Source organism: Chelonoidis abingdonii, chromosome 5 (assembly GCF_003597395.2).
Source record: "Chelonoidis abingdonii isolate Lonesome George chromosome 5, CheloAbing_2.0, whole genome shotgun sequence".
In the NCBI taxonomy this organism is placed as follows: Eukaryota; Metazoa; Chordata; order Testudines; family Testudinidae; genus Chelonoidis; species Chelonoidis abingdonii.
The window spans coordinates 117031029-117056132 of NC_133773.1; the positions used below are offsets into that span (position 1 = coordinate 117031029).

The 25104-nt window shown below is 38.5% G+C and overlaps 1 protein-coding gene across 7 annotated transcripts in view; it reads left to right on the forward strand.

The window, feature by feature from the left end:
- Nucleotides 1-24189, forward strand: part of BOD1L1 (biorientation of chromosomes in cell division 1 like 1) — a 50718-nt gene extending 26529 nt beyond the window's left edge. For 2 of the 7 annotated variants that reach the window (XM_032776195.2, XM_032776197.2), the window contains 15 exons: nt 280-323; nt 1622-1706; nt 3568-3638; nt 3848-3929; nt 5943-6016; nt 7427-7511; nt 8603-8676; nt 10877-10949; nt 11034-11068; nt 13438-13486; nt 16875-16909; nt 17014-17098; nt 17532-17703; nt 21265-21408; nt 22608-24189. In XM_032776195.2, coding sequence (XP_032632086.2) covers nt 280-323; nt 1622-1706; nt 3568-3638; nt 3848-3929; nt 5943-6016; nt 7427-7511; nt 8603-8676; nt 10877-10949; nt 11034-11068; nt 13438-13486; nt 16875-16909; nt 17014-17098; nt 17532-17703; nt 21265-21408; nt 22608-22716 — 1217 coding nt within the window. In that variant the 3' untranslated portion in view covers nt 22717-24189. Of the gene's footprint in view, nt 1-279; nt 324-1621; nt 1707-3567; nt 3639-3847; nt 3930-5942; nt 6017-7426; nt 7512-8602; nt 8677-10876; nt 10950-11033; nt 11069-13437; nt 13487-16874; nt 16910-17013; nt 17099-17531; nt 17718-21264; nt 21409-22607 lie in introns of those variants that run through there. The other 5 variants (XM_032776196.2, XR_004373137.2, XM_032776198.2 and 2 more) reach the window with 5 other exon arrangements.
- Nucleotides 24190-25104: the final 915 nt, after the last annotated feature.

Consider the following 25104-nt stretch of genomic DNA (forward strand, 5'->3'; position numbering starts at 1 on the left):
ATCCGACTGAAGTAAATAGCAGTGCACCATTGATTTCAAAAGGGCCAGAATTTCACCCATGAATATCTAAATTATCTTTAGCCATAAAACACTAGTGATTTTAAACTACCTTACCCTTTAGAAATCAACTTTTTTTATTCTTTTTTTTTAAACCCATTGCATTACATAGTACGAACTTTACATATTCTGGAACTTTTTTGGATACATCATGAGGCAACAAAAAGCTTTCGCTGAGCTTTTTGTTTTCCATAAAATCAGTATTTTGTTTTATTTTAACAGATTTGCCACTGAAGAATGCTTCTTTGAAGAAAGACCCTATAGATGTAAGCTCTTGTTACATTTACTTTATTTTACGTTTTGGATTTATACTGAGCAGTCTCTGAAGGGAAGTAAGAGAGACGGGGTAGGTGAGAAAATACCTTTTATTGGACCAGCTTCAACAGAAGTTCAGCCTCCTCCATCTTGTGTCTCTAATATCCTGGGACCAACATGGCTATGACAAAATTGCATGCCAAAATCTAAAGGGAAACATTATTTCTAGTATATAGAAGGTCTGTGTATAATGAGGTTATGCAGCTATGCAAATTGATGCAAAATTGCTATTTATCCATTTGCCACATAAGTGTGCATAGAGTACCTCAGCTCTTCCTTTCTTGACTTCACCATCCAGAGCTTGGTTCTTATCTCTGAACCTGTGATCTTAACCTGATAGGTGTTGAGAGCATTGCGGATGCAAGCACATTGAGTTTTTTAGCAAAGAGGTTTTGTTACGTTACTCTGCAACAGTCTGGCCATTTCAGGACCAGTATTGACAGACTGAAATGAGAAATTTCATTCAATTTCCTGAGAGGAAAAATGGCGATGATAATTGAAATTTTAAGAAGGCCAGGCTTTCTGTTACATACTATCCGTTGTGATCATACAAGGATTTGTAGGTTGATAAATATAATAGGGTGTAGTTGAAAAGATTGCAGATGTAAAATGCCATAGGGTATTAAAGGCACATACTTTATAACCCAAAGCTGTTAACCCAGATGACAAAATAATTTATTAAAGTATAAAAATTAATAATCTATAATGTACTTAAAAATTTTAGAATCACTAAGCATTTACCTGTCTGAGCTATTGCTAGAGAATGATTCTTTCTTTCTGTGAGAATTATTTCCCAGTTATTGATGGTGTTATGATGGTGATTTACTGCATTTCTGGTCATCCTAAAACTGCTATTTATAAATTTAGCATCTGCACATAGCTGTGTGCCGTCCCATTAATGCAGATTAATATGTAGTCCATCCTATTACATCCTTTTCAAAACATATAAAAATATGTTTTAATTGAAGCTTGAAGGAAAGCCCTCATTTAAAAATATGGTAAGTAGAAATTCTGGAAATACTAATAGTTATAACAGAGCTAGACTGTTCTTCCATCATGTTGCTGTTCTGTGGTATTATTGGTGTTGGAGCTCTAAGAACAAACTTGTTTGTGTTCATTCAGTTCTTTCCTTCTACTGCATATTCTACTTTGAGAGTAGCAATTGGGGAAAACTTTCTCCTCTTTCAGCCTTCATAACTTCAGTGAATAAAATAAGTGTATTAACTTTGCAATTGTAATTTACGCTTAGGTGGAAAACTCTGACACACAAAGAGATGAGTGTAGCTGCAAAGAAAGGAAATCTAAATCTCCAGTAACTACAGGTAAAGAAACAGGTAAGTAAGTATATTCTTGTATACTGTACAACAGAGCTGGTTGATTAGAACACTGACAGAACCATTTTCAGTTGGAAAGTGTAGTTCCGTGAAAATTGAAAAGCGTCAGTTTTGCCAAAAATTCCTTTCAAAGAAAAAATGGGTGGGAGAGAGTGTTTCAGTCTTTCTGGGACAAAAAAATTTCCTTTTTGCTTCACTTTTTTTTTTTATTTTGTATTGTATATTATAATTTAAGTCAGAGTTGAAATAAAAGTTTCAATTGACCAAAATCAATTTTTTTTATGGAATTTTCTTTCATGGAGAATTTCAATATTTTAGGGGTTTGTTCTGAGTTAGAACAAAAACAAATTTTCAAAATCTTGAAATCCTCCTCAAAATGGAATTTCCATTTTCCACGCCACTCTACTGTATACACACATAGCTAAACAAAAAGCGGAATTCCATGCTAAATGTGTTTGTGAAATATATTTCTCTTACTGATTGTTTCACCATGGAATTACTAAACCATGACTTTATTTTTAATTTTTGACTTTGGGATATACCAGCAAAGGGTGATTGTATGATCCCATTTGGGACCAGTAGTTCAGACTAATATACACCGTTTATTTCTTTATAACTTTCAACACTCAGATGCATCAGAATGGCTCAATAATCACTGTCCTACCCTCATTTTTCTCTTCAGAGATATTACTGAATTATCTGGTCAGATAGATATTTCAGTTGTTTTTACTATTGGACATTTTGAACCCAAAAAAGTTAGGCCTGAATTTTCAGGAAGTTTCATCATGAATTACCGTAGTGGTATACTGATGTTGGGTAATTCTTTGAATTCACAAATCTTTTATGCATGCAAATCCCCCAAAATAAAGCAGGAACAGTACAACAGCAGTGTGCTTAATAAAGCTAAGAAGATTTTACAAACCTATTTTCATTCCCATGTATTGCATTGGCGCACAAGTGATAAGAATTCCCTGCACACCCAAATAGCTCAATGTTTCACCTCCCTGCCCCCTTCTTTTGTTTAGTTCCCTCCCATGATGCATCAATGGTACTAGTGACCATTCACATTGGGTCAGAGAAATCAAATTCAGCTTCACTTGAAGGCAAAGCTTCTGTTGGGTTATCCACTGTAACTTCTACAGTACAATGGCAGCCTGTAATGAAAAATCTCACGCACAAGCATATTGTACAACTGTTAATTTATGGTCAAATTAAGGTCAAACATACTCTTTTGGTCATAAGAATTAATCTTTACATACTCTTGCTTTTTTAAAAATACAGGGGAAGAACATATAGATGAAAGACCGAACACCAGAAAAAAAAAAAAAGCCTTGCCTTTCCTCTACATTTTTGTTACTGCTAGAATAGAGACAAAAATAAGTCTGAATGTGCCCTTTATTTTCCTTCGTGTATGTGAATGTTAGTGATCATAAAAGGCACTTCTCTGATATCTCTGCAGAGTGAAGTCCTCTGTATATTCACAGAACGGGTAGTAAATGCAGCTGCAGTGCAAGCTTATTCACAGTGCCATAGAACCCTGATTTGGAGGGATTATCATTAGTAGGATAGTTCAGTCTCCGTGCCCAATCACTAGACGTGTCCCCTGGGACTGCCAACAGATGTACTGTGTCCACTGGGAATTGGACTGAGGGAAATCAATCACAGTGTAACTTCAGAATGGAGATTTAAATATTGAATTCTGCTCTACACAGTCCAGCTTCAGGCAAGATGCAACATACAGTGCATAAACACTCTTCAGAGCTACACTTACTACTCCCTTTTCTCTGAGCATTTTATATCCAATATGTGCAGTGTATACTATGGACTTGATCATTTATATATTTATACTTGTGTGTTTCAGCACAGGAAACTTCAAATACCATAGATATGACAGAAGCAGCAAATATCCAGATTGAAGTAAAAGATGAAGAGGTAAGCATGCTTATTATATTCAGCTTTTACAGATGGAAGCAAAACATACATAACCATTGTACCTTGGGTTTTCTGACCAACATTCTAAATGGAACATGAAGTTGGCACATATACAGATACTTTTGAACTACCACTGCCTGGGAACAGGATTGCCTTTTTTTTGTTCTCTCATGTGATAAATCTGACATACTCCCACTTCTTAATTACAGAAAGAAATACCTGATCAGGAAAAAGTAAGCAGCATGCCAGGAATGGAAAAAAACCAATCGCCTACTCGAGAAGGTGAATCAGGTAGCTGAAACAACCGCAGACACACACATTTATCTTCATAAATCTTAAGTTTTTTATACTTTTGTGTTCAAATTTGTGTATGTAATAATGGCTCATGGGCCAGTCGGGTAACTTGATGCTAGTGCTCTGCACAGCCATGCATTAGGCTCAGGCTTGATTTCCAGTCCTAGTCTCTACCTTCAGAGGTTGATTTGATTCCAAGAAATTTGTGGGCATACCTGGCACTGATCATTGATGAACTGTCTCATTAGGGAGTAGCAGAGGCAGGTTAGAGGCACCCGATCCTTGCAGGAGGAGACACACCCAGCCAGGACTTTGTTTTGTCCAGCCAGAACCGCAGCCTTCCTTGCACATAGCATCTGCGGGAATTGGGTGTCACTGGCCCTGTGGCAGCGCAGGGAGCCCTCTGCAGCTCCGTTATCATGGTCCCACTCGCTCCCATGACAGCAGCGCTACAGGGGGCTCCCTGTGCTGCTGCAGAAGTCATTCATCAGCTTGTAGCATTCCCTGGAACTGGGGGCTCATCTTCCTCAGTGCAGACGTTCGGATAATAGAGTTACAGATAAACAGGAGTATACTGTATTTTTTTTGTTGTTCTCCAATAGCTGTTTTTAATTTAAATAAAAAAGTCAATAGCCCTTATGGTTGAGAAGATAACCTTGAAAACATGCATGTGACCCCTGCAGTACTGTCTGCTTGAGTTTGCAGAGAGTCAAAAACAATTACTCTGACAAGTGGGCATCGCTCCTTTTCATCTCCGTGGACTGTTAACTCAGATGTTAAATGTCAACATTATTACCTATTTCACTGTTGTTAAAAGCAGTTAAGAAAGCAGAGGGATGTATTAGGAAGACCTGCATAATCTGAGTGGCATTTCATTTTGGTGTTATGAGTGGATGACGCATAGGAGAGTACCACTGCCTTTTTCTCCCCAATCTGACCAGTGGAGCTGAAAGGCCAGAGGGGAGGAACAGAGCCAAGGGAGGTATCGCATCCTCATCAAAGGGCAGCCACTCCCATAGAGTCCAGCAAGAAATCCCCATTTCCTCCAAGGGAGAGACGAGTCCAGCAGTACCCATAAATGTAGGTGAATCGTACTGAGAGGGAACCAACTCATGGAAGCCTGAGGATCCCAGCAGAACACACACGATCATATTTTGAACATCACTAAATCTACTGCGAATGGTGTCTCATTTTGGCATCTGAAGTAGGTGGAGCTTAGCTTGTTGGTAAAGCTTGGGAGAATATCCCTTTTTTTTCCAATTCAAGCCCTGATGGACAGGGCAATGGAGCTTGATCTGGGAGGTGAAGTGGCGTGGGGGCAAAGAGGGAAAAGGAGCTCCACTCTAATAATATCCCCCCCCAAAATGTTTCACCTGTTCAGTCCTAGCATCTACTGTCAGAATCTATGACTGTGATCTGCCCTCGGTAATATTGATTAAGCACTGCTTCAATTACCACTGAAGAGTTTTACAAAAAGAAGATAATATTGCACCTCTTAACCATCATTATTTTATACACATTACATATTAATGATAGTAGAAGAGTAAAAATATGTGAATGATATTGGACTAATGGAAATTTTTACTTCCTCTCTTGATGACTGCTTTTCTTCTGTTGCTCCAGAGAACAAATGAATTTTTCAAAATGATTAATTTATAAATATATTGAATGCAAACATATAGCATGTAAAGCAGTTTTGCTATTTAATCTGGTTGGAATGCAACTGAGGTCTATGTTTAATTTAGTGTGCCACAGCTATGAAATTGAGGTTGTTTGTAATGCTTTTTAAAAAAAACTATGATGAGTAATATAGAACTGAAAGTCTCTTTTCATTGTTTCATGTATTTGCTCGTTCAAAGAGAAAGGACTTGATCCCCCCCCCCCCCCCCCCCGATTTACATTTTTGTGGGACAACTTGGCTGATGCAAAACAGGTGTAAATGAGAAGAGGATCAGGCTCTCATAAGCATAGACAGGCGCATTTCAGTTAAACATTTAAACTGTTTTACAGATGATTATCTGATTACTCAGGATTTGAGAAAAGGAAACAATCAGAGTCAGTGCTCCAAAATAAAAGATATCAAGGTATTTTTGTCCATTTTCACTGTTGTAGTCAAAAAGATATTGAGAAAATTTTCGTGTCTGATGCCGTAGATATATATGTTTTGATTTGGGGGGTGATTTTCATAATTACAGTAACTGTAAATTCTTACAATAACATTTTAACTGTTAAATGTTACCATGAAAAGATTCAAACTGTTCAAGCCTCAATTTTGTACTCTTCCAAAGTTATGAGGCTGCTAAGTGTCACACATCAGATGGGACATTCACACTTTTGGCAGCTCTTCGCACCTTCCTTCATTTCCGTATAATCTGCCTGCAGCAGAATCTTGTACATTTGGCTGGACAGCAGGCATGCAACACCAGTTCCCTCTCAACCATTGCAGGCTGCTGCTACCAAAGATTCTGCTTCTCCTCTCTCTGCTCCCTCTGTTGGTGCCCTGCCAGCTTGGGTCTCTGGAACTGGGGGAAGAGGAGGAGGCTAGTGCTATATATTGCAGGCAGAGATGTGAGGAAATGAGGGGGAAGGAGCAGAATGGGGGAATACTGAAAGGGAGCAACAAAACAGTGGGTTAGAATGGGGAGCAGGGACAGAGATTGGGCAGGAGCTGAAAATGAGCAGGATACAAAGGCTGAAAGAGGATTGGGGCACGATTGTGGGGTGACTGGAGAGGGACGGCTTGGTGAAGCGTGTTCCAGGCTCACTGCCCCCTAAAATCTTCCTCCTACGCAACAACTCTCATAGGCTGTGCCAGCCTCTTCTACAGCCCCATTCATAGTCCAGGCTATCTCAACTTCTCCCCCTGAAGAAAACACTCCTTCTAAACTCTCCTTTGAGCACCTCATTCTCCATTGGTTGCCCCAATCCCCTGCTTTTGAGGTTTTAATGGGAATAGGCTCCTGTCTCCCTTGCATGTATGGCTGTGGAGGACCTTGAAGGGGAAACCAGTAGCTATTTTTCATAATCAAAAAATGTCACAGAGCTGAACAACACCTGGTTACTGTGAAATTTGTATAATCCAGTTGGGAATATACCAGGTTATTTTTTCTTCCCCCTACATTTGATGGAAAAATAGCCATCATCTGAGTGTGTCTGAGTATATTCTGTGTAACCAGATAATCCCGCTGCTTGGTACAGTAACTCCTCATTTACTGTCTTCCTGCTTAACGTTGTTTCAAAGTTACATTGCTGCTCCATTAGGGAACGTACTCGTTTAAAGTTGTGCAATGCTCCCTTTTAATGTCATTTGGCTGACTTTACAAGGGAGCATTGCACAAGTTCCTCTTCTCTGCCTCTGGAACACAGGGGCTTTAGGGGCTGCAGGGCCCTGGGCTATGGGGCCCTGCATTTACATTCATATTTTTTAAGAGTAGCTGGGAGTGACATTATAGTTGTAATAAAATACTCTTTATTATTTTTTCAAAATAATTAAGGATGTGACCTCTGGAGATGTAGCTGAGGTATCCAAAGAAATCATTAGGAAACATGCACCTCTTTCAAGTACTGTGGAAGAAAAAGGTAATGTAAATATAAGTTCAAGGCAATTTACTGAAACTGTACACAGTTAATTTTTTTAATTAGAATATATATATTTGAGATAACACAATGAGAATCTTTATTTCATAATTAAATATTTGCTTATCTTCTCCATTAATACTGTTTTGTCTATAAAAATGTTAAGTGTAGTAGCCATTGAAAAACACTTGGTTGGCTTTTGAAATTCCCAAGGAGTTGATTCGAGGCCCCTGGAAGGCCTGTCCAGAGAAGGCGCACAGGAATGTAAGCCAGCCACTGCTTCTGCTCCATTACATGACCTGGAGTCAGAAAATGGGCAGTTTGCCAGAGAGGTGGGAGGTTCAGGACACTTCACCAGTGAGGCTCTGTGTAGCTCTGGCCATAAATTAGAGCTGCCTTTCCTTGACAGAACCACAACCTGCTCTCCCAGAGAGAAACTCCCCCTTCCAGTCAACTGCCTGTAGGAGCAAAGTGTATAAATTGCACTGACTGTGGGTGACTTAGCCCTATTAATTAATTTTATACATTGTACTAAAAACAAAGAATTATATAGTGTCCTATGAATTAATGTTGGCTTTGACTTCCTCATCTACCTTCCTTTGCATGATGCCAAGACACTAACACAGGATTGATCTGTTTAATGGCTTCAATTCTCAATACCAACAAACCCACTGACAAATCTGAGTTTGTTTTGCAATTAACCACCTATTCAGCTCACCTCCCTAGCTTTCTGGTTGGTGGGTGTCGAGGGAAAAAAATTAATAATAGTATCATTAAATAACTTGACTTTGTGGTTCTTGTTATAATAATATGTGTAACCCTCTCAAACTTTGGAATTCCATTACTTTAAAATCCAAAACCCAGTACAGTAATTCCCACTTGTCTAATGAAGCAGCCTAAACAACATAATACAGCAAAAATTGTAAGACAAATATTATCTGATTTATTAATAGTATTTGTACTGACATTCAGTTTATAGTACCCTCAGGCACATAAAGTAGTTTTGAGCAGTACAGAGACTGTGGCCAATTTTTTTTGTTTCTAAAGCGAAGCTATGCAGTAAAGTTGTGTCTTTGACTTTGTATTTTGTGCAGATGAGTTAACCAGCAAGCAGGACACTTGTGAAAAAGCAAAGCAGAGTCTGGAGTGTAATTTAAGTTCTGTAGAGGCAAGTAGTCTTATCCATCTTAATTCATTGCCATTTGAAAGTTTAGCGTTAAGACAAAATTACATTTTCTTTTACTTTGACTGCAGCAATAAAACTACAATATTGATTTCACCTCAGCCATAAAAGAAAACAATGATTTGATCACCTGGAGCATTGTAGAGTGACTAATTAAATAGCCAGGCCATAATGTCCAGTCCAGAATATAAGCCATGAGTAGTTCTGTCATCAACCAGAGTAAAAAATGCAGGAAAGTCATATCACTTGTATGATGTTTTATTTTTATAAGAGAGTAATCTGAAGAGAGACATGGTATGTGCTGGTGCTGTATGTGTAACAAATTGCATTTAACCTGCAACTTTGACCACTTCATTTGCATTCCTCCCAATTAATCAATTTCTGCCAAGATTACTCCCAAAAAACAAAACAGCCACAGGTGATTTTTTTAAAACACAATCTGGCACAGCATTTTTCTTTACTTCCCAGACCCCAGCCTTGCAAAGGTTGAATTTCTCCCTCCAAACTACAGTGGCCTGAAAGATATACAAAAGTAAATTCTGAACCACTTACAGGTTTGAGATCTGATATCTCATGACTCTTCAAAACTATAAATCACAGTAATTGTTGCTATTTATTGTTAAAAGCCAAGAACTATCCCTTTCCAATGGTATAAGGACTCTATTTCTAGCCCTGGTATCAGGGCACAAAATCTTGCCATATTGATATGTGGAAAAGCTATTGTAGGCAATTTTCAGAAGTTTAAATATATTTGTATTTTTCCTCTTCAGAGAGAGAAATAGTTGAATTTATGTTAATTAAGGAAGCAGCCTGGCTTTACAAACAGAGGGGTATGAAAAATTGTACCACAAAAAAATTTAAAATAGTTTTCTGTCTGCAAGGTATGTGGCTTAGAAATGTAAGTTAATTTACTGTGTGTGAAAGGTGCATTGACTGATTGTCCTGGAGACTGCAGTCACTACCTAGACACAGCACAGGTAGTGACAGTGCAGATTTACTTAGAATACTCCTATTGTATCAAAACCCAAAACTGGAAGAAGCATCTCTAAAGCTATGTCTAGATTATGAGTTAAAGGTGTGATTCTGAACTCATATGCGTACATTTATGCTAGCCTGAGTATAAATAGTAGTGTAGCAGCAAGACAACTATTTATATTTGCATTAGCTCTCATCAGACTAGTGCACGTATGCATGCACAAGCTGGGTATCACACCTCTAGCTTGTGGTATAGATGTAGCCTAAGAGTACATCTGTATTGCAGCTGGAGATGTGAATTGCAGCTTCTGTAGACATATCTGTGCTGTCTGTACTCTAGCTAACTTGCTAAAAGGAAAAGTGAGGAAAACTGCAGCGTGGGCTTGTGTGGGCTGCATTAGCAAGTATGTACCCAAAAATGTCAAGTGGGCTTATGAAGCTTGCACTGCAGCATCCTCTTTTCCTTTTAGCGAGGTAGCTAGACTATAGCTAGCATGGGTACATCTGTACAAGCTCCATTCACACTCTCAGCTGCAATGTAGACATACCCTAGAACTGAGAGAGAAGTAGGTTTCCTTCCTCATTCACAGCTTGATCCAAAGTCCACTGAAATAAGAGGAAAGACTATCTTTGGCTTCAGTGAGCTTTGGATCAGGTCCTCAGTCTTTGGTCTCTCTCGTGGAACTGCCAATGAGGTGCCAGTTGCGGTGGTGGTTTTTGGGATCTGGCCATCTGTCCAGTAAAAATTAGACTGACACCCACTAACTTATTTCACAGAGGCTACAATACAGCAATCAGATGATTTTTGTTATTTACAGCCTGGGCTAGATTCAAGCCAATGACCTTGAGGTAAAAGATTGCATTCTTTACCAAAGCCTTGAAATATGTAGACCCCAACTAGTGGTATAGTATAAGTTACATCTGCAGCGATTCTTACTCAGGACATATGTCTTTAAATAATAGAAATAAAAATCTTATTTTGATCATCTGAATGGCTCAGCTTTTTGACTGCAGACTTTTTGGCTATTATGATTTGAAGGCTGTTCTGTATGTCATTGGAAAGATACTTTGTACTAGAAAAGGTCTCAGATTTCCCTTAAAGCCAGGATAGTATAGTCATTCTTATTATTTCCACTGTTTGAATGAATACCTGCACTAATTTAAAACCTGATGTTACAGTAACTAAAGCCGGTTTCTCCCCTTTTCTTAGGAAAATCAACCTGTAATAGTTAAGCGGAAAAGAGGAAGGCCTCGTAAACACCCTCTTGAAGCAGTACGGAGTAGTAAGTACTATGTGATACCTTCATGGAAAATATGAAAATGTTAACAATGATTTTTCTGAATCTACTTTTTTTTTTTTTCTTCAGGGGTGGATTCAGAAGCTGACATAAACACTGGGAATGTAAGTGTCTGAATATTTTATTTGGATACAGGGGAGTCGCATCTTACGCGGGGGTTAGGTTCTGAAGTCAGCACGTAAGGCAAAAATCGCATATAGTCAAACATTCATTGAGTGGAATGGCGGGCGGAATCGCCCGCACTGCAGGTACAGTATTTAAATTGTTGTTTTTTTCTTTTTTTGTTTTGTTTTGCTGAGCGCGTATAGTTAAAATCGCATATGTTAAATGCACCTATGATGCGATTCTAATGTGTACACATTTTGGTCATTTAAAACTATATTTTTATGTAATTTACATGTAAAAAACAAATCAATAAATATATAAACTAGAAATTAATGGTTGAGTGTATGGTTGAGAAAATATAATCCAATATAATAATTGATTTCTGTGAGCAAAAAGATATTCTAACCAATTGGAACTCAGTAGTAGTGTCCAGCAGTCTAGCAGTACTTTTTTTAATCCAGCATTGTAAATGTTGATGGGATGATTTAGTTGGGGATTAGTCCTGCTTTGAACAGGGCGTTAGACTAGATGACCTCTTGAGGTCCCTTCCAATCCTGATATTCTATGATTTTATGTAAATTCTCTTTCAAAAATTGTAGCAGCAGTAAAAATATAAACCTTTTTACATATAATTTTACACACCAACTCCAATCTTGATTGCAGACATTTGTATGCTGTTATAACCTATGGTGGGGTCATTTTGGCCTAAGTATTGGGAAAGGAGGAAAAGACTTACAGTTTTGCTTCCTTTCCCACCCTATTAGTTCCAGCAGTGAGCTCAGTGCATCTAAGTATCACTTGCCTCATATATGTAGAGGAGATGATCTAGTAAAAAAGCTGGTTGTGTGATCCCTATATGTTGTTGGGAGTTTCAGTATGGGGGATTTCAGTTTGTATTTAAGCTAATAGGGCTACTCAGAAGACAGATATATGTGAATAGTAAATTAAGAGCTCCCTAGGTAACCCTCTAACTTCTAAGAGTCTTTGCTGTCTATTTTATTAATATTCTAACACATGCAACAGCTGCCAAAGAGGATACCTGTTCTGTTGAAAGCATTTTTGCTCAGTACAGTCCAGTCAAATTATAGTGTGGTGTGATGTTGAATCAGAACTTTTACCTCAAGTGTAGCTGATTTGGAAATTTTCTGGCTCAGCATTTTTCCAAAGGTAAATGCTAAGTCATGGAATTTGAAATGGTCCACAGGAGTCAGGCAGTCTAAGGAGCCAGTCGGCCCAGGATCCATGTAAAACCAAAATCCCAATCTTCCTGGCTTCTTAGCAACCCGACAAGCAGGTTGCTGAAGAACCTGAGAACCCAGCTCCTGAGCTTTGAGGCTCCCTGCTCAGCCAAGGTTTCTAGGCTCCCAAATCCCCTTCAACCTGCCTGGCAGAATTGTTCAAAAGCAATTTTTCAATAAAGCCCTTTTTGGATTTGTTTTGCTGAGCATCGTTTTGTTTTCATTCTGAATCAGAATGAAAACAAATTTGGAAATCTTCCGTGAAACAGAATTACTGTTCTTCATCTAGCTCTAATCCCACTCAACTTTTTTTGTTAGCTGACAATTTCTAACAGTCCCTTATAAGGGAATGTCCTGCGTCTTTGTGTGGTGACTCACATTGGCATATTTATCAATCAACATATATTGGGTCCAGAAGGAGCTGGATCTACCCTCCATCAGAAATAGTGTCCCTATAATGTGAAGCCTTAGTGGCTGGAGATAAGAAAGGGGAGATAGCTTCTGATCCATTAATGCTACTGGGGATAAATGCACACTTCAAAGGGAACTTTAGATTCCTTATTGCAGACTCTTAAATCCAGTGGTGAAAGCAACTCTTTTTGTATTCTTATAGCAGATTGTAGTTATGCAGTTTTTCCTCTATCCAGAGTGAACACTAACTTGTGGCTGTAGTGATTTTGTGAGTTTCTGTAGTAATGTAGATTTACATAAAATTGCTGTACTACACCTTCCTTTCCTACGTATCATGACATACTGTTAAATTGCCTTGACTGTGCAAAGTTTGTTTTCAGAAACTTTTGTGATCTTGGTTGTTTTCAGTAAGTGTTTGGTAAGCAGTAGCATTCCAAGGTGTAAAATGCATGTTTCAATCATTGATATAATTTGATTTGTCCATGGACTAACCCAACAAATAAATTGTTCTAAACTCTGTTGTCCAGTCATGCATGGAATAAATGCAGACCAGTGTCACTACAAGAAATTAGATATAAAATGTTCCGCATGTCAATCAGACTTTTCTATTGTTTCCGGTTTTGGAAACATGTTTTTATATCTATAGAAGTAAATCTCAGTGCTTGCTAGGTTTATCTAGTTCTATTTTAAGAAATGTTTGGGGCTTTTTTTAATTTTAGGTTCAACAGTCTCCAATTCTTGCTACTAGAGGAAAGTTTTCTCAAACAGGTAAGCAAGTAAATTATCCATCTACCTTAATAGATCAACAGGAAAGAGAAGGGGGAGACCTATAAAAGCTTACCTTCCAGACGGTTCTAAAGTGTCCTTCCTAAGCTTTGCCTCTGCATTCAAGAGTCTCTCCTCTCTATGAAACTAAGTAAATGAATTGGTAGAAACATGATGTCCCTCCCTTACATGAGTTTTATATAGAATAGTAAGATAGCAATTAGGTTATTCTCTTTTGATCCTGGTAGGACTTATTTCAACAGTGCTGCTCCTGGTGTTAAGTAAGGACTGATACACGACAGAAAACATTGTTATGCTATATGCACTGTGTTGGGGAGCACAGGGCAAAACACAGAAGTAGTGGCTGCTATAGTAAAACTGACTCTCAACTGCTAGTGATCAGTTTCCCTCTTTTGCTTCCATCTCTTTCCATGAATCAGATACCAAAATTGCAAATAATAAGGTAAGGAGGTTAAAATAAAGATAGAAAAATAAGTCCATAGCTGAGAAAAGATAGGGTAACTTCACTTTCTGTGGAAATGGGATCAAAAGGTGGATACAGATAGACCAAGGGAGGTATAAAAAGCAACAATGGGACGGTATTGGTCAGCATGATAGGCTGTTGTCTCAGCAAACCAGGAGCCTGACGACTCTCTAGTTTTTTGTAGGCTTCACAGCCAAGGAGAATTTTTATGAAGTGATTTTTGTTTTTACTACTTCCCATAGCCCAAGTAGTATTTTCAAATGTATATAGCTATTAAATAAAAACAGGTTTTTTTCAAACCTGACCAAGGCATTACACTTCAGTGAGGCTAGTTCCATGCTATGTTTGAAACCTCAAAGTCTGGCTTAAAAATGGCAATCTGCATGGGGGTTCATTGTGGGAAGAGACTTAGTGTTCACAATAGGAAATAGGGCTTGGGGGACTTTTCTGCATAACGAGAGAGAGGGAGAGAAACAGTTGATTCAAATTTCCCACAACCCTCCCAAAAATAATCTTCATTGGGCAAAACTTTAAGCATGGAAAATGTCACAAGAATTTTTCAGAAAGTTATGAGCACATGATACTGGATTTATAACTGAAACTGTTTTGCACCAATTACTATCATGATTGTTACTGGATCAAGAATTTTTTTGGATTATTATACAGGTTCAGGGCAGAATTTGTTTATATACTTTTATTGAAGCTTTATAGCAGAGCTGGAGTATCTATACTATATGGACTAGATGACCTCTGGAGGTCCCTTCCAGTCCTATGATTCTACCACTCTGTATTTTAAAGAAAAAGTACTATCTTGTGGGGTACTTTTCAACACATCTGTGTTTTGTAAGATTTTACAAAATGTACTGAAATGTTAATGTATTCATAGTTTAACACAGCAAAATGAATGAACTATGTTCACATTTTATTATTCATTAGGTTTATTTTGCAAGGTATATTGTATACATACAATATGATGGAGGGTAATTTAGCTACAACTAATCAGGAAAGAGATCTTGAGTCATTGTGGATAGTTCTCTGAAGACGTCCACACAGTGTGCAACAGCAGTCAAAAAAGCAAACAGGATATTAGGAATCATTAAAAAGGATACAGAATAAGACACAGAATATTGCCCTTATATAAATCTACGGTTATGCCCACATCTTGAATACTGCGTACAGATGTGGTCTCTTCATCTCAAAAAAGATATACTGGCATTAGAAAAGGTTCAGAGAAGGCCAACTAAAATAATTAGCAGTTTGGAATCGGTCCCATATGAAGAGAGATTAAAGATGCTAGGACTTTTCAGCTTGGAAAAGAAGAGACTAAGGGGGAATATATAGAGGTATATAAAATCATGATTATGTGGAGAGAAGTGAATAAGAGAAAATTTTACTTGTTTCCAATAATATAAGAACTAGGGCCACAATAAATTATTTGGCAGGCAGATTTAAGGAAATTCTTCACACGACGCAGATCAACCTGTGGAACTCCTTGCTTGGGAAGTTGTGAAGGCTAGACTATAACAGGGTTGAAAAGAACTAGATAAATTCATGAGGTTAAGTTCTTAATGGTATTACCAGGATGGTAAGGAATGGTGTCCCTAGCCTCTGTTTGTCAGAGATGGAATGGATGGCAGGAGAGAGATCACTTGATCATTAGCTGTTAGGTTCACTCCCTCTGGAACACCTGGCATTGGTCACTGTCGGTAGACAGGATACTGGGCTCGATGGACCTTTGGTCTGACCCAGTATGGCCATTCTTATGTTCTTAAAGGCCTACTGTCATAGGTTTTTGTTGTATATCTATATTAAATATAATTATGCAGGTCTTTGAATGTTAATAATAAATTTCATTCACAATTTGAGCTTTTTTATTAAATGTATTGACTTAACTCCAACGCACTTAAATGTGTGTTTATAGTTTTAGTATATGTTTCTGCTCATACAATCTAATAATATGGATGGATAATGTCCTTTCTATATATGCTATGACAGATAAGCAGATGGACTAATAGGATGATCAAGCTTTGTCGAACCAAACTGGCAAAGTTGAGGCTTGGGAGTAGGATTTTCTCATGCCTTGCAGATAGCAGAGAGAGCTAGTAGTTCTGTAGGTGGGCGAAAAAAACAATAATTTACTTTTGTCATGAGCCTCCTTTCTGTTATGAGGGATTTCTGTCTGTACCATTATGCAGATGGTGCCAGATGGCAAAATTCTCTCCTAGGGATGGAGTAGACTTTGTTCCAACACAGAGTTGGGCAGGCCAAAGTTAGAGGTTGTAAGCACCCACTACAGTGACAGCACATATATAGTTTCCCTTTCAGGCCTGGGAGCTGCTTCTTAGGATAGTTTGCATGGTGGAGATTGTATATGCATTTTTAAAACATGCACCACAGTCCTTCAGGAGTATTAAATGAAGGACCCAGTCTACCTTTACATGAATAGTCCCTTTTGAGTCATGCAAGAGTTGCAGTCAGACCCTAAAACTCTGTCCTTTTCTGTTGCTGTCATCCTCATCTGTTAGATAGCAATTGAAATAGTTAAATAACTTTGCTTTTTCATTAAAGTGGAATGTCATTAACAACTCATTTTAAATCAATAAATGCAGTAAATAGTGTCATGTGACCTAAAAATCTTAATTTTAAAGACCTGAATATTGTTAATGAATAGGCCATCTCTCTTTTCAAAAACAAAAAAAAAGCCTGCCTTTTGTTTCCATTTGGTTGGCATCCCTGCTGGAAAAAGAGCCTTTAAATGTGTTTCCGTCTACTTTGGTAATGTTTATAAAAAGCCAACAAACTGAGTTTGGAAACTTCTTCTTTTTTAAAAAGATTGATTTAGTAAAGGGATTTGAAGTTCAATTTTTTACATTTGAGTAGAGTTCTTACAGTGTTTCTTCTTTTTAGCTAAAGACACGTCTAATAAGAACGAAACAGCAAATGTAAGTGCAAGCATTTTTACAGAAAGCCTCTAAGCAGTATACTGAAAAATGGCCCACTTTCTCACATATCATTAATCCTGTTTGCTTTCATTTCATTACCGCAGGAGGCTGAGGCGGGAAAAGCAGAGATGACTGTGCGTCGAAGAGGAAGAAAGCCCAGATGTTCTGTGATTCCATCAGAGGAAACTGGTAAGACATGAAATTGTGCTACTCTTAATAGACTGAAGAGTTTACTGTGCCTAGGTACGCATTAAATTGTAACAAGATCAGCTTTATTGTGTTTTCCTTTCATTGGGAAAAAATCATTGGGTTACAGCTAGTGTAAATATTATGTAAATTGCTGTAATCTCATGTCAGAATTGGTACATCCCAGATGCTTCTATAAACCCCCATGAATTCTGTATGAATTCTGGCTGTGAACTCCCAAAGTAAACTATTGAGAATGTGTTTGAGAGATTAAGTCAAACAAGTGTGAATTAAAAGTGTTGAAGGATGAAGGAAACGGAAAATTGCTTATTTTACTACAAGTCCTATTTTAAATGCCTTTTCTAAACTAAGTGTCTATATCCTTTTGAAGGGCCTGTCATGAAATTATAACACATGTAAAATTTGTCGTGGACAGAAATACTGGAGCCGGAAAGAAAACGTCGGAAGTTGGCATCTGCTGCTGAAGAGGAAATGAAAGAACAGGAAGAAGATGATGATGAAGATGATGATGATGAAGAGGAAGAAGATGATGATGAAATACACTCTGGAGCCACAACTAGATCAGCCACGAGATTAGAGGCTCAAAAGTAATATTCAGCTAGCTAGTATTTTTAAAAGACATTGCCACCAATTTTCTATGAGACACGTACAGTTAACTAACCTCTTTTTTTTTTTTTTTTTTTTTAAGTCTGATATTGAAAATCTGTCAGCCCTACAAAACAGGACAGTAACACTAGTGTTAAAAATCCCAGCTCCTCAACAGGTTGAACTACAAATTGCAACTCTAAGGTTGTCTATTCTACACAACCTATGTCACCACTGCTATGCCAGCATCGCCTCTAGTATAGACACAGCCTACACTGACAGAGGTTTTTTCTGTTGGTGTAGTAACTGCACCTCCCCGAACACCGTTAGTTATGTTAACAGAAGCAGTCTTCCATCTGCATAGTTGCATCTACCCTGGCAATTCACAACCCTGACCAATGTAACTATGCCAATACAACTTTTACGTGTAGACCAAGCACAGAGCAATGTCTTTGCAATTGAACGCTAATATTTCGTGCCATCCTCCACTCATCCTGGAAACTGACATGCTTTTCAGTTCTCACAGGAATGAAACTGGCAGGGAGAATGGTGGGAATGGTAAAGCATGTTTACCAGTAACTGGAACAAATATGTTGGTGGGTTGCATATATAAAGAGCTGAGATTTTAATACTTTAAAGTTTATCTTTTTAGCTACAACACTTAAAGTCGTGTGAGCGTGGTGTGGGGACTTGTCCCTTATAAATATTGTACCTCATGTCATCATAAAGTGAGCCTCTGGTATCATCTGTAGCAGCTGTAGATGTACTGAAGTTGGCATTAGTTTAGTCTTCTCTCAGATTGTCATGGTATCTAGTGACTTTTTGCTTAATGAAGTCAGATACTCTGAATCACAGTGCCAGGCTTTTTTCTATCGTGCTGTCATATTACTCAATGATAGTCAAGTTAAGAAAATGCAATAGGGGAGAGAATTGTATTTGTGGTATCTGATAAAAACGATCTAGAAATTACATGTTCAACCACCATAAGATGTACAGTCCTACCCCTTCTAGAGGAGGGCAGCTAGATATGTGTTGACAAATGCTTCACATGCATAATGGCTGCATCCCATCTGCTTGTTAAATCTTGGATTCCTGATAAGGAATTGATTCTAGTAATGAGTGAGTTGTTGCCTGTTGGACTGGCGCCCATGCAGTATGTGTCCCTAAGATGTTTAGTGGTCATAGAAGGATCTGTTCTTGCCAACCTTAAGGTGCTGCTGTTAATAAGTTCATAGATCTAAAATCCCCTTTTATCCTTGTGTAATAATGTAGTATATACACACCCCAACGTTCCAAAGGCCATACTGGTATTCTTGCTGCATTGAGGAAACTAGCTGCTTTCAAGATGCTCTGTGTTGTGGCAGTGCAAATAAAATTTTCAGTATGGAAAGGCCTGCCAAACTACTCCAATCCAAATTGTAGTAACCCTCATCTTGGGATGAGGAGCCCAAATAAAGGGAAGGGTACTTGATTTCTCCAGAAGTCCAACTTTATATAAAATGTCCTGCAGATGAGGTCATGTCCAAAATTGGAGTATTCCAAAAGAGTATTTCTGATTCAAGCAGACAATTAGGCTACCGTCTATTATTACATCAGCAAACTTGAATGGACTGTCTCTTTCTTCTCAAGAATCAAGAAGACCTGAAGATTCCCAAAAGACACTTATTGTATCAGGCATGTAAGAACTAATTCCAGGCCCTTCTTCATAGCCCTCCTGGTAGGGATTTCTCCCAAGTTTGAGGCCAGGAGAATCTGGATGATTTAGTAGGCAAGCAAGAGGCCTCTGACTCAGTTCCATGCTGTTTTTCTTTTGTACCTCGAGACCATGAGAAGAAAAGGAGACAGCACCACAAGTGTCAACTGCCATTTCTCTTCTAAGAATTATAGGAAAAAATGAGGCACAGCGCCAATCTGCAGTGCTAAAGCAAGAAGTTTTCATTCTAGTGACCCCTTGAGATTAGAGAGAAATCTTGTTTCCTGATGCCAAAAGTTAAATGGTACCAAAAATACTGCCCGAGAGACCAACCTCAATCTCTGTCAGTGCTGATGAATGATCTGGTGCATTCTAAGGGCTATTCTCAGTGCAGCCAAACAAAAGTTTATTTCTAGTCTTCCTGATGATTATGTTGAGCATAGGATTCCCATGGAACCACAGAATCAAATGTCAGGGCTTGACTAACTCAGAAGATCCTATCTTGATTCCATTTTCAGTGGCAACGTACTTTGACACCACCATCTTCATTGGGATTCTAGTAATCACTATCTTGGCTTCATTTCTGAGGACTTCATTTTTACCTTTATGGGACTCAACTGGTGTTCACACCACACCTTTAACAGCAATACTCTCTGGCCCTCAAGATCTTATAAAAAAGAAGAACAGTCATACAATTGTTGTTTGTCTGTGAATCCTCGATGAGGAGTTATCTATACTGCTAACATCAACACACCCAAGACCAGATACTTGCTTGTAACTAAGGTTCTTCTTCAGGTGCTTGCACATTAGATGTGTGCACGCTGTGTCCACCATTGCTAGAGATTTTCCTTCAGTGTTATCTGTTGGGCCAGCTCTAATGCCCTCTGGAGTCGCGTGCTTATGCGCTGGTATAAGGGGCGCCGCAGGCCACTCATCTTCTCAATTTTCCTTCTTACCACCCATGATGTTGCTGGAACGATCCCTCTTGCTTCAGTAAGGCTTCTTCCCAGTGGATTCTTAGCTCTTGTTTTAAGCATAGTTTTAGTGTATATAGAGATTGTAGTTTAGAGGTAGTGTAAATAGTGTAGCTAGGGACTAATTATCCCCAGGGATGAACAGAGTCCCTCGATATGTAGAGTCCCTGAGCTTCAAACCTTGTGTCTCCTGCACCAAACCTATGCCCATGAGTGACCCACACTCAAGTCCATTGACGTGCTTATGAGAAACTCACATGAGGGACAAGTGCCAGATTTGTCAGGACTTTAGACCCGTCACTAAAAAGGACAGAGAAATAAGACTCAAGGTTATCCTAATGGAAGCTACTCTCAGACCAACCTCCGAGCAAAGCTGCTCTGATTCTGCACAGAGTACTTCGGCGTCGGTGCAAAGCGCGCCTCTGGCACCGCGCTCTTCCCGCACTGTTCACCATCTCCCAATGCAAAGGAAGAAGCACAAAAAGCAGCGCACTGGCAGCGGGTGCTCACCAGTGCAAAAAAAGGACAAGCATGGGGAAGGCAGCATGGTGCGACCTACGCCGTGGTCGTCAAAGGAGGACTCTTAGGCTGCACATAGGGTTCCCCTTCCGAGTCAGATGAAGAGTCACCTCCCGTACCCTGTGCATAATTTAAAATTAAAGATAAGCACAACAAGAATAAAGGACAAACCTCAATTCTGGATTTCTTAAAATGTATTCTTCTTTACTCCCGAATTTGCAGATGTCATTTTGCATTGACAGTATTGATCCACTTATGGCAAATGCCATATCGTTTTTTAATTTCCTGTACTTATTACAGATGCATGCTGAATATGATTTGATTATTTTGCTGTATTTATTCATCATTTTATAAAAAATTTTCTGTTAACGTTTCAGAAAGCAGCCAAGCAAACCAACCACCCGTGCTGCTTCTAAAGGCAACAGCCCAAGTCCAGTTTCTCCTAAAAAACAGCAAAATTTAGCAGCAAAAAAGAGGTCGCCTGGTGAGGCAAAAGTTAGCAAGTCTCCTCCATTGGCACAGTAAGTATGAAAATGGAAGCATTTTTTACCGTTTTACCTACTCTTTCTGTTAGATGAACTTGGGAAGGGAGCCTTTGAGATTTAGTATTTCAAGTTTTAAAAAATGGCACTCGGAGGAGAGGGAAGGAAAATATTTTTTTCCATTTTTAAGTTTGAGGCTAACTCTGTATCTGATACGGGAGCAATCAAGGGCACAAATAATTGTTTACCTCTACAGAAACCCTCTACAGTATCGTTTACCTCTACAGTATTCCTCCATCCAGTGTGTGGCATTGGAAGCACGCACGCTGCTTAAATAACTTGCAGCAATAATGACAAGCACATATTGTATATTGACAGAGGCTGGATTTCAGTTTACATTAAGTACTTTATGATGGTCAGTAGTTCGGGCCATAGTTGTGTCTGGGTCAGGCTAAAGCATGACTGGCCTACACATGCATGCACAAAGGGGAGTGGGTAAGATACCTTTCCATTATGCCCTTTCCTGCACAAGAGACACGAGTCAGTTGCTGTTCTTTTACTGTCTTGAATGAAGAAACTTGAACCCTGCTTATGTCTTTCTGGGGCACAAGCCACCCGCCCCAAACAAGGAGGAACAGAAAGGGACATGGTCCCACCACCTGTCTTCTCTGCACCAGTCAATAGAACTGGCTGGCTATTGAGGGTAAGTATATGTAGCATCCTGCTAAGGCAGGGGTCAGCAACCTTTTAGAAGTGCTGTGCCGAGTCCTCATTCATTCACTCTAATTTAAGGTTTCGCGTGCCAATAATACATTTTAATGTTCTTAGAAAGTCTCTTTCTAATGTATAACTGAACTATTGTTGTATGTAAAGTAAATAAGGTTTTTAAAATGTTTAAGAAGCTTCATTTAAAATTAAATAAAATGCAGTGCCCTCCGGACCGGTGGCCAGGACCCAGGCACTGTGAGTGCCACTGAAAATCAGCTTGTGTGCTGACTTCGGCACGCGTGCCATAGGTTGCCTACCCCTGTTCTAAGGCGTGGTGGAGTGGATATAGTCCCCCTACATGCTGGGCAACTGAGGGAGGTGGTGTGCACTGGGGAGTTGAGACAGTATCTCCTGGCATCTCCCCCTGGGATGGAGGAGTGTGCCTCTAAGCAAGTGTACCCAAAACCTCTTTGAAAATATAAACAATTATAAAAATTCTAAGTATTATCAATAATTGTTATAACGTCTAGGTTAAAGATGCAGACTAGCAAGCGTAAAAGGGAAGCCAGCCCACCAGCGGTACGCAGAAAAGGCCAGCTGAAAGTTGACGAAACGCCATTAAAGAAAACAAAGCGATAATTGTTACCATCTGATAATATTCATGGAAAAGTTGGAAGAAAAGAGAGTGGTCTCTGCTTCTGTTTTGTTGTGTTAAAGCAAAGGGATTTGCATGTGCTTGTTTCTGAGCTCTAAGTTAATAGATGCAGAACTTAAGTTACGTTTTAAACAGTTTTATAAATTATGATTTTTACAGAATATTATACAGATTAAAAAATAAGTTTACTTTGTATCTGAAAGAAAAACAATTACAGATTTTAACACTGACTCAGAAAGTTGGAATTTCCCAATGTGACATGCTAATACAGATGCTTCCACTCCACCAGGCACCAAGGGCCTACTAATATTCTATGTATATAAACTTGTAAAAATAGGTTGTATTTTACTGTGTATGAATCTAATCAATGATGAACACTTTATTTATTGTATGGAGAGGACTGGTCTGTAAACTTTAGTATATACCTTAGGTTTTATTAATGATATTTTAAATTCTATGCAGCCATCAGTAGGAATCTTTTTTTTTTTTTTTGGGGGGGGGTGGGGGGGAGGCTGTCTAAAATCCGAAGTTCTCTGAAATATTCTCAGACAGCTGGTAAAATATTCTCTTGCATGTATTAAAGTAGATTACCATAGTAAAGAGGACTCTCTTCCTTTTCTGTTTACATTCATAACTATGTATAAAATAGGCATCTTTCCAGATTAACTTTTCATCTCTCAATTTTGTACTAACCTCAGAGTAGTAAATAGTATTAGTTTAGCTTTACTCAGACCATTTCAGCCAAAACTATTCTGAAGTACAATGTTATATTTCACAACTTAACTGTTCTTTCAGTGTTTGTCTTTCAATGAAGAGGGACCCATAGAAGTGATATTTAACTTCAGATAACTATGGAGCTTCAGCATTTTGTGTGACTTTTTATACACAGGTATTAAAAAAGTAGAACTTGGTATTATTGCCAGATTCTTTTTTAATATATATTAACTCTCGTAAGAGCAAATGTTCAAGTTAAGTTTTACATAGTTAAGCTTTTCTTAAGATCAAATTTGTCTCTTGCAATGATATGATGAGTTGCCAAATAATCTCAAGATTATTTTAAAATGTTTTGTTCATATTCTTGTTTTATAATTAAAATTAGCATTCTGGTTTTTTTGGTTTTTTTTTACTTATTATTGTAAGGCGCATATTTCTGTCAGATATTCTACTTGATTTCTTACTGAGATTTTATATATAAATTATAAAATGTTTTCCCAAACCCTGAGTTGCAATATTTGTTATCTTTAAATTTCTTAATTGTGTCACTGTATTTGTTTGAATTGTATTTACAATTGACGTGGATGGACTTACTCACATGAGTAATGATTTGCATAATCAGTCCCTTTATAAAGCCGCTGTATCACATCATCTAGGTATCATATATTTACTACAAAAATAATTTGGACAACTCATTAAGTGAATCCATGTCCTGAAATTAAAGAACTCCTCCAGTGAACTGATTATGTTATTCAGACTTACCGAATATCCTTAAACTTTTTAAGGTCTGTCTTAGACTCCAGTTCAGCAAAGCATCAAAGCACATGCTTAAGTCCTGCTGAAGCCAATGAGACTTGAACACATGCTGGAAGTTAAGCACATGCTTAAGTGCTTTGCTGACTAGAGACTGACTGTCTGCAGAATGAGGGCCACAGTGCCCTAAAGACTGATGGAGTGATGCTCTGGCACAGCAACAGAGGAAGCAAGTTCCAAAGACAAGACTACCCTCTGCCAATTCTGGAAAAACAAGTTCCTAGTGGGGCTGAAGGGAATTTGCTGGGGGAGATAGTAATACAAATAAAAAGCTTCTAAATTCATACTTAGATCCCCTAATTGCCCTCAATTTATAACATTCAGGCCTTGTCTATGTGAGCAATCTTAACAATCCCTACATTCCAAAGGGCTGTCAATAAAAGATCACTTGAAGCTGCCATTTCAACAAGTCAATATGAGCTGGTGGATCAGCAACTGGTGAAACCTACTGTCTCTGCAGAGCAGGATCCCACATAGGAGGAAGCAGCATAGATAATGTAGGTGACCGTATGGCTTGTTGTCTTCCTTCCAACACATGGCTTTAGTTGCATTGACTTTAATGGAGTAATACCCACTTATACCAGCAGGACTAAATTTGGCTAGTAGCTTTTAATTCTCTTCCTATTGGAGAGTATGTCTCCACTTTGGGTTTTTCCAATGCACATGTCTTTAAGTGAACATAAGAATGAACAGATTGAGTCAGACCAATGGTCCATCCAGTCCAGTATCCTAAATTTTGGCAGTGGCTGGTGCCAGATGCTTCAGTGAGAGTGAACAGAACAGGGCAATTTATTGATCCAGTCCCAGCTTCTAACAGTCAGAGGGTTAAGGACACCCAAGGCATT